Source organism: Carassius carassius, chromosome 42 (assembly GCF_963082965.1).
Source record: "Carassius carassius chromosome 42, fCarCar2.1, whole genome shotgun sequence".
NCBI lineage: Eukaryota > Metazoa > Chordata > Actinopteri > Cypriniformes > Cyprinidae > Carassius > Carassius carassius.
In genome coordinates, this window is record NC_081796.1 from 24,978,654 (window position 1) to 24,990,910 (window position 12,257).

Below are 12,257 nucleotides of genomic sequence, written 5' to 3' on the forward strand. Positions count from 1 at the left end.
CGCTTACCTTGTTCGTTTTTGAAATTGCATTGGATTGCATTTATTTTAAATGTTGTGCAGTAAGAGTGCAGTGTTGTTGTGCGCTGTTGTGTTTATGCAAGAATCTGCTGACTAGAGTTTCTTATTTCCCAAGAGCCACTAACATCAGCTCAGCTGACCGAGGTGTTCCTGTTTCCTGTGTTATCAGTGTCAGTCTTAATTTTCCTGTCGCCCGGCTGCAGGAAGTGTGGAGTTTGCTCTTTCTGCCTTCCTGCGGCCCAGAGTTTACCCATCTTTCACTCTCTAGGTTCCGTTTTCTCTCGCTCTTACTCTCCTCTGTCATTGTAAAATGTCTTCTATCTCAGCCCCCTCATGTGTTTCTCTTGATTTAACATTCCTGCCGTGTCAGGGTCACACCGTGTCGCCTTCCAGAAACTCACAGTCTGAGTTACGGAAAATGCATTGTCATATTTTACGATAACTTGCAGATTTTTCTCTAGATCTTTGACTTCTGGTCTCAGGTATCAGTGCTTCGCTTTTAGATTTTGTTCAGATCCCACAGGCTAGCCTTAGTTTATCTGCCTACCAAGGTTTACTCGGTCGATTTTGTTGCATTATTAATGCAACGTGTTTCTGTGTTAAATATGTGTTTTCGTGTCAACATAAATTCATGCATACAGATATTAATCTGATTGCAGATCATGTTAGCACACACACTGGGTCACCGTTAATGAGCTCTAAATCAGATTAAGACGCACACACATCGTACGTCTTAAGCATATGTAACTGTGCTTGCACAGGAGATTGATTCAGATTTTCCGGGTCACAAACGTCTGGCAGGATTGTCCAGCAGATTAAACTCTACAGGGACAACTGCATGTTACCTCACAGAAAGCTAGTTCGTTCTGAGTAAAGCAGTGTTATTATCGATCGTGGGAGTTTGGTTTCACTGACACACTGTGTGCCCAGTTGCTCAGAATCGCTAAAGAAAGGCCGAATCGCTTTAAGATGCGGTCGCCACCTTCACGCGTGCTTTGTGTGACCAATCGCAATGTTATAGTGAAACGAGGGTGAGTATATGACCGGTTTATGTAACCTAGTTCTCTTGTTAATTTATGTCTGTTGTGTGTGATCCTTTACATACACAACCATTCAAAGCTTTGGAAAGGTGTTTTTTTTTTTTTTTTATGATTTTGATTCTTGTGCTCGTCAAGGCTCCATTTATTTGATAAGAAATACCGTAAAAACATTTTTAAATAACTGTTTGCTATGTCAATATATCTTAAGATTTCATTTATTTCTGTGATGCGCAGCTGTATTTTCAGCATCATTACTGCAGAGATTAAAGTGAATTATCAGATTATCATCTTTTTAAAAAAACTGTTCAAGTTCTGCCTCACACACAAGGATGTTTTTCAAGGGAGTTTTTTTATTTTTAATAGTAGGAATAAAAAAGCAAACATGATTATCTTCAGAATTTCGATTTATTGTTCCGAGACCGTAAATGTTTACATTTTAAAGTTTTATGATTTTTCCTTAAGACTGTTAATTTATGCTAAATTATGTGTATTAAGGGTAAATTAGACATAAATTAAGCTTCTAGTAATAAAATATATAGTACCAAAAATGCATCCATGTATTTTTTGAACAAGTAATGTTTATTTAGCAAGAGTGCATTAAATGAATGCATTAAAATGTGAAAGACATTTGTCATAAAATATGCTGTTCTTTTGAACTTTCTATTAATCAAAGAATCCAGGAAAAAATGCATCACAATTTCCACAAAAATGTTAAACTTTTCAACATTTAGTAAAAAAATGTTTCTTAAGCATTGTATTATAATGATTTCTGAAGATCATGTGACACTGAAGACTGGAGGAATGATGCTGAAAATACAGCTTTGATCACAGAAATAAATTCAATTTTACAACATATTCAACAGACAACATAGTAATAATATTCTAAAATATCACTGTCTTTAAATGCAGCTTTGGTGAGCTTAAGAAACTTTTTAAATTCATTAAAATAAAATAAAAATCTTACCAACCCCAAACACTTGAGATTCATTTTTAGATTCATGTCCAGAGAACTAAAAATGTATTTTAATTTATTAATTTGCTACAAGCTTTTGCCATTGTTTCTGGTATTTTCAATAGCATTTAATGAAATCTGTTTAGATAACACATTATATTCCATGTGTTTCTGTGATAGGTTCACATTGGGCTCTGATTTGAATGGCCACACCCTCGTGGCCGTGATTGGAGGAGAGGAGGAGCACTTTGAGGATTTCGGTGAGAGCCACAACGCTTCAGACCTGCTGCTGGCCAATCAGGAGGATAGAGGGGCGGGGCCAGAGGTGGAGGGAACTACAGAGCCACTCCCACACCCGGACAGCCCACTGCCCCGCCCCCTGATGCTGCTCACGCCTAGGTAACACACAAGTTTATCCAACAAATACCTGGATTATTTAAAGCATAAAAACATCCTCAAACTCATTGTATAGCTTACACACTCCATACATAGAACACAGTGTGACATTATTCTTTATCCCAAGCTAAACTTGGACGGTATAAATAGGCACTGTAAATGTTTATCTGGGCACAAATAGAAATACACTGTTTCTAGTTTCCACACAGTGAAAAAGAGAAAGTGAGTCAGCACAGCAGCAAAGGTCAGGTGCACAATGAGACCATTCCTGACCACATACGACTTCTCTCATTTACAAACAGTGTGTGATAGACAAAACCAAACCTGTGTGTGTGTCTGTGAGACAGATCGAGATGTTATGATCCCTCTGAGCAGTGTGTGCATGTGTTAAAAGGTAAACCGCCTGATGTCCTGCTGACTGCTCTAGTATTTCTCTGATCAGTGGGTAAAGGTCGAGTTGCTGTGGCTATTGTTTTACTGCAGTGCTGATGTTGTCAGGCGTATGTGATCCAGCACACACCTCGACACTAGAGAAGAGAGCATGGAAACACAACACACTCTCAGACCTGTTCAGATACACCCACACACACTTCTCCTTCACTGTAGAGCTCACCTCACTGTAGATCCTCCTCCGTCCTTCACTTTAACTCAATGATCCTCGTTCTCTCCCTCCCTCTCTTATTAATCACTCGCGCACACACTCTCCTCTCCTCATTTCTCCCGTCATATCTTATCCTCTCCCCTTCTCATGTCTTCTGATTTCTTTCATATATCTATTTCTACTGTCGTTTCTTCCCAATTTCTCATTTCTCCTGTCCTCTCCTCATTTCTTCTCCTCCTCCTATTCGTCTTTACTTATTTCTCCCATATCTTCTCCTCTCTCATGACTTCTCATCTGCTCATTTTTTCCTATTTATCATCTACTAATGTCTCCTGTCATATCTTCTCTCTCCTAATTTCTCCTCTGCTCGTTTCTCCTGATTTCTGTTCTGTTTCTCCTGTCATATCTTCTCTTAATTTCTCTTCTCTACTCATTTCTATTCTTCTCCCCTGTTCTTTACTCCTTATTTCTCCTCTCTCCTGCTCATTTCTTCTGTTCTATCTTCTTTTCTTTTCTCCTCTCATTACTCCCTTTGTTTCCTCTCTGTTTCTCCTCTGTTCTCCTCAGCCCCAGCTCTTTTCCTGCTAGTTTCCAGAGTTTCCTTCAGTCGGAGGCGCTGGAGTTTTTCTGCACTCACTGTCATAAGCAGATCAGTCGTCTGGAGGATCTGTCCTCGCGCCTGCAGTTACTAGAGATGAATAGGTAACGCTCCCGCAGCATGTGCACGCCTCCGCTGCGTGTGTGTGTTGAGTTTGGCCACTGTACACACACACACACCCTCATTTACTGTCTGCATGTGTGTACAGTGTCACATGACTCGTGTTGGTTTTGATGTGAAGGCTCAGTGTTTGTACATTGTGTAGATGAGGTTTGTGGTGAACATGAATGCTCTGCTGTTGATGCTGTGTGTGTGTGTGTGTGTGTTTTATGCATGCACGATAGTCTTTAAGTGCTTTTTATGTAAATTTTATACAAATAATATAGGCTACATAATGCAAATATAAGTTGGCAGTCTTGATTGTTTAAAACACATTGGTAAGCAAATTTCTTAAAGAGAAGGAAGCTTAAAAATTACAATCCTGTCATCATTTGCTCACCCTCATGTAGTTCAAAACCTACAGTACATGACTGCATTTATTTAACTACACCATTGTATAGACAAGAAAAGCTAAGAAAATCTCCTTTTTTTTAAATTTTATTTACTCGTAAGGGTTTGGAATGACATGAGTTTTTATTATTGGGTGTACTGCACCTTTAAGAACTGTATAACATTGTGTTACCATTAAACCTGAGTATGCATAAAATTTTCAATTTAGTGTTGCACTGGTCAGTTTTTCCAAGACATTTTGCCTGGGAAACTTTAGTTTAACATATTAATATATGGTATTTTCTTTAAAAGATCATGGAAAGTTCTAAGCGGCAGTAGGGAACCGTGATGAGGGTGTTTTCTGACTTAGAATAGACAAAGCCGTTTCTCTTCAGACTTGTGCAACAGGAACAGAATCTCCTTTCACGCATCCATGTTACACCTCCATAAATACAGAGTTTATTTCCGTGTGCCGTGAGGTCATTACCATTGAAAGAAGAGCATTGATTCAGCCTTCAACCTGCAGAAAGAGCTGACAGCCCCAAACCTCAGCGCTTCGCTGGGTGTTTTTTGATCTGCGGTTCACAGGTCACGGATGGAAAGAGAGTTTTTCCTCTTTGCCGTTCTTTCTTCCTGACCCGTTTCCTGTTTGTTCTTTCCTTTATAGTTCCAGCAAGAGGTTGTCCAGTAAGAAAGCAGCAAGGTGAGATCCTGCCTCTCTATGCACCAAACGTCACTTTTTAAGGACAAAAGGACAATAGGAATCTTTTGTGATGTGTTTGCATGTAATTTCAGATGTTTTTTCGTGTTTTCAGCAAAAACTCACTTATGTTTTGATAAATGTTTCAGAAAACAAGACCTGTATCTGAAGTAATTTTGCTTGCAAAATTAGCAAGACTTTATTTCTTATGTAAATGCTTTTTCAATTAAGAATGTTTAGAAAACAAGACAAAAATATAGAGGAGGAACATAATTTTTTACAGTGTTCTTGGTCGACTATGTCTAAGTTTGCTGGTCCAGTAGCAAGAAAAACCCCATGGAAATTCATGACGGTTTACAGATCAGCAGGGAACATGTTGAAATGTTTGCGTGTGTTTTTCAGACACTTGCAGCACTCTGGCACTCTGGATGTCATGGGAGATCTGACTCGAGACATTTTGGACCTTGCAGATCGTGACATCACAGACAAGGTTCGGAAACAAATATAGAAATTTTGCATGGAGCTGACTGAAATGATGCATTTGGTGTGAATTGGATTGTTTTCATAATCATCATCAAGTGCAAAAAGTAACCAAGATCTAAAAAGTTAATATTACCATGATAGTTTTATTTTTTTACCTTGATTTAATGAACCCTTTATACAAAATAGATTATTTCAAATCAGCCTCACAGTGATAAACAGGAAAATAACAATCAATGATGCAAACCTTTTAAAAAATGAGTCTGTTCAATGTTGATTCAGTTCAATAACTGTGTAAAGTTCATTGATTATGAAACAAGCTCAATTCAGCTATAAGTATCTCTACAGAAGCCAGTAGTGTTTATGTTGAGTCAGTTCAGTTGTTGCAGAAGTAATTAGTTACAATTTTTTCTGCTATAATTGCCGTTTCTTAAATTTATATTTAGCCACATGTTTTTTAATATGCAGTACCAGCTGGATATTATATCAGTTTAAATTCATAAAAGGCTTTTGTTGGAATATGTTGTCATTCAAAGCAAAACATTACTGGTGGATTAGTACATTTTGATCAATTTTAACAGAAGATTCCAAGATTATCTTTCTATTTTGACATGCCTTCATTCATGTCATCCAGCTGGATAATGTTACCTTCGTGACATTGAAATTAGCAATTAATTTTGCAGCAACAATATTAAATTTAAAAGCATTAAGCATTTGATAAATAAATAAGCTCTGAAGAAGACGTTCTCATTTGAAGTTGTTTTCATCTGATAGTGAGAGTGCAGTTAAAAATGCACCCATGACACGGACGGAATAGAAAAACGGATCGTTTTGTGAATGCATGAGGAACGAAGGCTGTGTCTGTCCTGCAGGTGTTGCTGTTGGAGAAGCGTGTGTGTGAGCTGGAGAAGGACTCGTTGGAGAGCGAAGAGCAGCATGCACGCCTGCGGCAGGAGAACCTCACTCTCGTCCACCGCGCAAACGCTCTGGAGGAACAGCTGAAGGAGCAGGAGCTGCGCGCAGAGGAGAACTTACTCACACACACACGTAAACACAGAGATGCTCTGAACAAACTTCAGAGAGAGAGAGACCTGGAGATCGAGAACCTCCAGGCCAGGTGAGGGCCCACACAATACATCTTTAATGATCAATGTAGAATGGCTTTTTGAGAAATTACGTTGTGGGCGACCAACATGTTTTACGCAGATGAAGTCAGATCTAGTTTGGACTGAATTCAGGGTTATGTCAGGGTTAAACAACAAGATTTTCTTTTTGCATTGCATTGCACTTTCCCTGACACATCAGTTATGGATTATAATTGTTTTTAACATGGATTTATACATGTACCAGAAAAATATTTGTTAAATTATATTTTTAAGATCTACAAAACCAAATTATATCATGACTGTTAAAATGCACAAAAACACTTTAGCTGGAATATGATGTCACATGAAGCAACTGGAGGGTTAGTCATTTTTTACCCATTTTAACTGATGATTCCAAGATTATTCTTTTTTTCCAATTATGATGAATCTTCATTTATATTATGCATTTATATAATGTTACTTTTTAAACGATTTGCAACAACCGTATTCAATAAAAAACAATGTTTAAATCAAGTGAATGCAGAGACTTACCTGTTTGTGGGCTGTGTATGTCATGAGTCTTGCACCACGTATTGTTAAGCACATTTGGAGAGGTGGGATTTTATTAATAGTCCTCCTGAGAAGGAATAAGAAATATGAAGACATTCATCATATGCAGTTAAAACTATTTCTCACTTTTCACATTTTCAAGGATGATTATAGTGTTGTTATTGTTATCTAACACTATAAAAAATGTTTATGTAAATTGAAATAAAGCCTTTGCAATTAACTGAAATAAAAGTTCTATTTAAAAAAAAAAAATCAATTAAAGCTACATAGAAGTATTTCTTTAAAAACATACATTTACTAAACTTTAACTTGGCAGTTAAAAAATTGTATGCAATAATACTATATAAATACTACAGTTAAGAGCTTTTATCTGTTATTTTGTCAAGCTCTTAAAAAATACTACAGTTAAGAGCTTTTATCTGTTATTTTGTCAAGCTCTTAAATAATACTACAGTTAAGAGCTTTTATCTGTTATTTTGTCAAGCTCTTAAATAATACTACAGTTAAGAGCTTTTATCTGTTATTTTGTCAAGCTCTTAAATAATACTAAAGTTAAGAGCTTTTATCTGTTATTTTGTCAAGCTCTTAAATAATACTACAGTTAAGAGCTTTTATCTGTTATTTTGTCAAGCTCTTAAATAATACTACAGTTAAGAGCTTTTATCTGTTATTTTGTCAAGCTCTTAAATAATACTACAGTTAAGAGCTTTTATCTGTTATTTTGTCAAGCTCTTAAATAATACTAAAGTTAAGAGCTTTTATCTGTTATTTTGTCAAGCTCTTAAATAATACTACAGTTAAGAGCTTTTATCTGTTATTTTGTCAAGCTCTTAAATAATACTAGTTAAGAGCTTTTATCTGTTATTTTGTCAAGCTCTTAAATAATACTACAGTTAAGAGCTTTTATCTGTTATTTTGTCAAGCTCTTAAATAATACTAAAGTTAAGAGCTTTTATCTGTTATTTTGTCAAGCTCTTAAATAATACTACAGTTAAGAGCTTTTATCTGTTATTTTGTCAAGCTCTTAAATAATACTAAAGTTAAGAGCTTTTATCTGTTATTTTGTCAAGCTCTTAAATAATACTACAGTTAAGAGCTTTTATCTGCTATTTTGTCAAGCTCTTAAATAATACTACAGTTAAGAGCTTTTATCTGTTATTTTGTCAAGCTCTTAAATAATACTACAGTTAAGAGCTTTTATCTGTTATTTTGTCAAGCTCTTAAATAATACTACAGTTAAGAGCTTTTATCTGTTATTTTGTCAAGCTCTTAAATAATACTACAGTTAAGAGCTTTTATCTGTTATTTTGTCAAGCTCTTCTTTGTGGATAAGATGTGTCTGCCATCTATGATGACTTTTGTTTTCTCTCACCCAGTATTGCATTTGAATGTTTTCATTGTGCACTCTGCCCAAAAAGAAAATATCATAGTGTATCGTTTTTGTCTGTGTGTTCAGGTTGAATCAGTTGGATGAGGAGAACGGTGAGCTGAGGTCATGTGTTCCCTGTCTTAGAGCCAACATCGAGAGGCTGGAGGAGGTACCAACACATACACATCTGTAGATCACATACAGAGCCCAAAATGACTCGTTTGTCACATCATGAGTGAATGGAAAAAAAATCTATTTACATTTATTTTAGTCACTTTTTACTCTTATTTGTTGCCGAGTGTCCAAAAGAAAGTTCAAATGGTTTTTAAGAGGGAGTCATTTTTTCAGGAAAAGAGGAAACTTCAGGATCAGGTGGACGACGTCACAGATCGGTTGAACGAAGAAATCGAATCTCGCAGAAAAATGGCCGACAAACTGAGCCATGAACGCCATACGACTCAGAAAGAGAAGGAGTGCACTCAGGGGGTGAGAGGTCATCTCTTTGGCTTTATAGCTGGGGTCACATGGTTGTTCGTCTCTGTTAATGGCTTCTCTGTGCGTGTGTAGTTGATAGAGGACTTGAGAAAGCAGCTGGAACACCTGCAGCTGTTTAAGTTGGAGGCTGAAGCGAGAAGAGGCCGATCGGCCAGCTCTGGCCTGCAGGAATACAACACTCACATGAGAGAGAGCGAACTGGAGCAGGAGATACGCAGACTCAAAGAGGTACAAACCGACTTAAACTGGTCAACATAGAAAAGACACAGGGCAAGAACAACCCCAAAACTGTAAAAAGCAGACTTCACTGGTAACAACTGACTCAAATCTGTAAAAACCCAGACTCAAACAACTAAAGACAGACTTAAATGCGGACTCGGGCAGTTTTAGCAGTTTTAAGTCTGTTTACCTGTCTGTTTAGATATTTTAAACGGGTAACCTGACTCAAAATGGTCAACACAATAAAGGTAAGCCATAACTAAACTAAGGAAACACAAACACGAAAGGCATACAGAGACAAAAAGGACTGGTACTGGTTAAAACAGACTTAAATGCAAACTTAAACTGGTCAGCATAGACCAAAAATAAAATAACAAAAACAGGACAGGTACAGACTTGTCCAAGACTCAAACTGATAAACTCATACTAGTTAAGAGAGACTTAAAACAGGTAAACATAAACCCAGAAGTCTCAGACCGGTAAACACAGACTCACAACATGCATTAAAAAGCTTGTAAGCGGACTTAAATTAGTCAACACAAACTACACACTCTAAAGACTCAAACTGTTGAACAAACATAAATTATTCCACACAGACTGAAAACCCGCTAACGACAGTCCCAAGACTCAAACAGGTCAAATATCTCTCTGTGTGTGCAGGATAACCGCGGTCTGAAGGAGCAGAATGACGAGCTGAACGGACAGATCATTAATCTGAGCATCCAGGGGGCGAAGAGCTTGTTTACCGAGTCTCTATCCGAGTCGCTCGCCACCGAGATCAACAATGTGTCTCGCTCTGAGGTCAGTATTACACTATTGTGCTCGTTTCTGCTTTTAATATGGACACTTTGTGATGTGTAATGTGTGTGTGTGTGTGTGTGTGTGTGTGTGTGTGAGCAGCTGATGGAGGCCGTGCACAAACAGGAGGATATCAACTTCCGTTTGCAGGACTACATCGACCGCATCATCGTCGCCATCATGGAGTCCAACCCCTCCATCCTGGAGGTCAAATAATCACCATACCTGAACTGAAACAGGAGGCGAGCGATGCATAAAGAGATGCATCGTTATGTTGATCAAATAATTGAATCATTCAAAACATTGTTTGTTTTGTGTGTGGATGTGAATGGCCCTGTCCTTCGGTTCCTGTGACTTCCCTGTGTTTTGGGATTGAGGTGCCCGTTCCCTCTGTGTACACAATTCACGGATTGAATTTCAGTGTAAGAATCTTGTTTGTGTAAGTCTGGTTTAACCCATGTGAGGGACATTAGCTGGCCTGAGGGTTGAGCGTGTGTGCACCATTTAACTCGTGAACGAGTTTTTGCTGAATCTCAGTGTTTATACTTGCATTTTTCTTTATATTGTTATTTATTACGATGAAGCGTCAGGGGAGACTGACACCCACCAAGGGAGTTCGCAGTGTTGCATTGTGGGTAAGGTCATGGATCCCGTGCGATTTGATTTCTTGCTGAGAATATTCGTCTGCTTGCTCCTGTCCTGGATTCTTTTCCTAAAGACTTTTATTTTCTGTACAAAAGACTCTGGAAATGTTCTTTGCACTTCAAGCAATTTCATTTAGAGAAATTACTGTTTGCTATTTGAATAGTTTGAAGGATAAATAAAGTGAAGCTGCTTTATCAACGTTGGCGGGAAAACGAAGCGGCCGCTGAAGCATTGATCTCGAAGCGAAAAAAGAAAAACTTCTGCTTCATTTCTGCGTTTCAGAACTCTTTGTGTCTCTGATGAATTTGGGTGTAAATATTGATCTAGAACGTTTGGTTCTTGGACTTGTATTTTTATGGAGATAAAGATTTAGTTTCATGTTGTCTTCCATTGGACTGTTCCAGCGCACCATCATGGATCTACATCCCTCTCATCTGGGACAAGCATGTTTGAGTTTCACTTTCATCTTTTTTTGACTGGGAAAATCCAGTGGAAGATGTATATGTATTTATGTATGGCTGTTTTAAAGCTACTGTAATGATACCGATGGACATTAAAGTGCGGGAACATTGCTTCTTTAAACTTCTGAGTATGTACGCGCGTGCGTTTGCCGCCGACTGTCTCCTTAATTTCCTTACAGAGATGATTAGGGAAGATCTGAATCTACTGCTCTTGATGTTATACAGCTGCTGTATATGATTTAAGATAAGTCAACACACATTTCCAGTGTCCAAAGACAACATTTCGCCGCTTAGGAGTTCTGCTTGCCACTTAAGACTTTAATAAGTTATAAACACATAATAAACAGACTCCTCGTAATGAAGGATACAATTGTAAAAAATGATGTTTACTCTTAATTGTCAAGGTTGCTGTATAAATGAAAGATATCAGTATTGTCTTCTGGTTTAATGTTTGGCTTTCTTTTAAAGATACCCCCCATAAGATGTATCTTTACTGTAAGGGGTCTTATAGATTTTCAAAAAATTGTATGAAGGTGATTAAAAGAAAAATGAAAATACAATTAGTTACCAATAAATTAAGTGCAAATAAGTTGTTTCTTTCTTTTTTTTTTTTATGTGTCAGTTCTATGAACGTGCACATACTGTAAACTCCAAACAAGGGACAAATAGAATAGAATAGAATTTATCCGTGCAAATGCAAGATCCCTTGAGGTACGGATAAACATCATTAGAGAAACCGGGATAGTTTTACAGCTTTTTGTACTTTATGAGATTGAACCGCGAATAAATGAATGAAAATAAAATGCAAAGGTGTTTGAAAAACCTGATGCAGTTATTGAAACCCAACTGTTAACCTTTGACCTGTTATTTATCCACCTTTTTTTTGCTAAATAAAGTGCCATTAACCTTAAAACTATTTATGCTCAAACCAGTGTTTATGATTATAAATTAAAACAATATTAAAACAACTTTAATTTAGTAATATTTAGCATAACAGGCTGTTTTCGTACAGGTAAAATAACTGGATGTAAAAGACACAAGAAGTCTGGCACATTCATTTTTATCTTAAAATTACACAGACAATTTAGAGGCCACACACAGAAAAGAAAAAGGAATTATTTAAAACATTTTGGATGGTACAAATGCTTTTATAATGATTAACTTATTCTTGATGAATCTAGTAAATGAATTCATTAAAAAGTAACAAACCTAAGAAGGTTAGCGCCATCTAGTGAACTGTTATGGAATATGGTTATGATAGTCACAGGGAGTTATGTCCATATAACACGACTTATGTCCATATAATCCGTCCGTCCGTCCGTCCAGACTCTCCAGACTCTC

At 37.2% G+C, this 12,257-nt stretch overlaps 1 protein-coding gene across 3 annotated transcripts in view; it reads left to right on the forward strand.

Annotated features, from left to right (window-relative positions):
* The window catches only part of LOC132124344 (rab11 family-interacting protein 3-like), a 45,102-nt gene that overhangs the window by 15,403 nt on the left and 17,442 nt on the right, over positions 1-12,257 (forward strand). Inside the window, exons 5-14 of one of the 3 annotated variants that reach the window (XR_009426749.1) lie at positions 2,191-2,409; positions 3,575-3,709; positions 4,762-4,797; positions 5,197-5,284; positions 6,147-6,391; positions 8,386-8,467; positions 8,647-8,784; positions 8,866-9,021; positions 9,673-9,813; positions 9,913-10,115. Coding sequence is in view for 2 of the 3 variants with exons in the window: in XM_059535346.1 (XP_059391329.1) it covers positions 2,191-2,409; positions 3,575-3,709; positions 4,762-4,797; positions 5,197-5,284; positions 6,147-6,391; positions 8,386-8,467; positions 8,647-8,784; positions 8,866-9,021; positions 9,673-9,813; positions 9,913-10,026 (1,354 nt within the window). In the remaining variant the exon portion in view is untranslated. Of the gene's footprint in view, positions 1-2,190; positions 2,410-3,574; positions 3,710-4,761; positions 4,798-5,196; positions 5,285-6,146; positions 6,392-8,385; positions 8,468-8,646; positions 8,785-8,865; positions 9,022-9,672; positions 9,814-9,912; positions 11,249-12,257 lie in introns of those variants that run through there. The other 2 variants (XM_059535346.1, XM_059535348.1) reach the window with 2 other exon arrangements.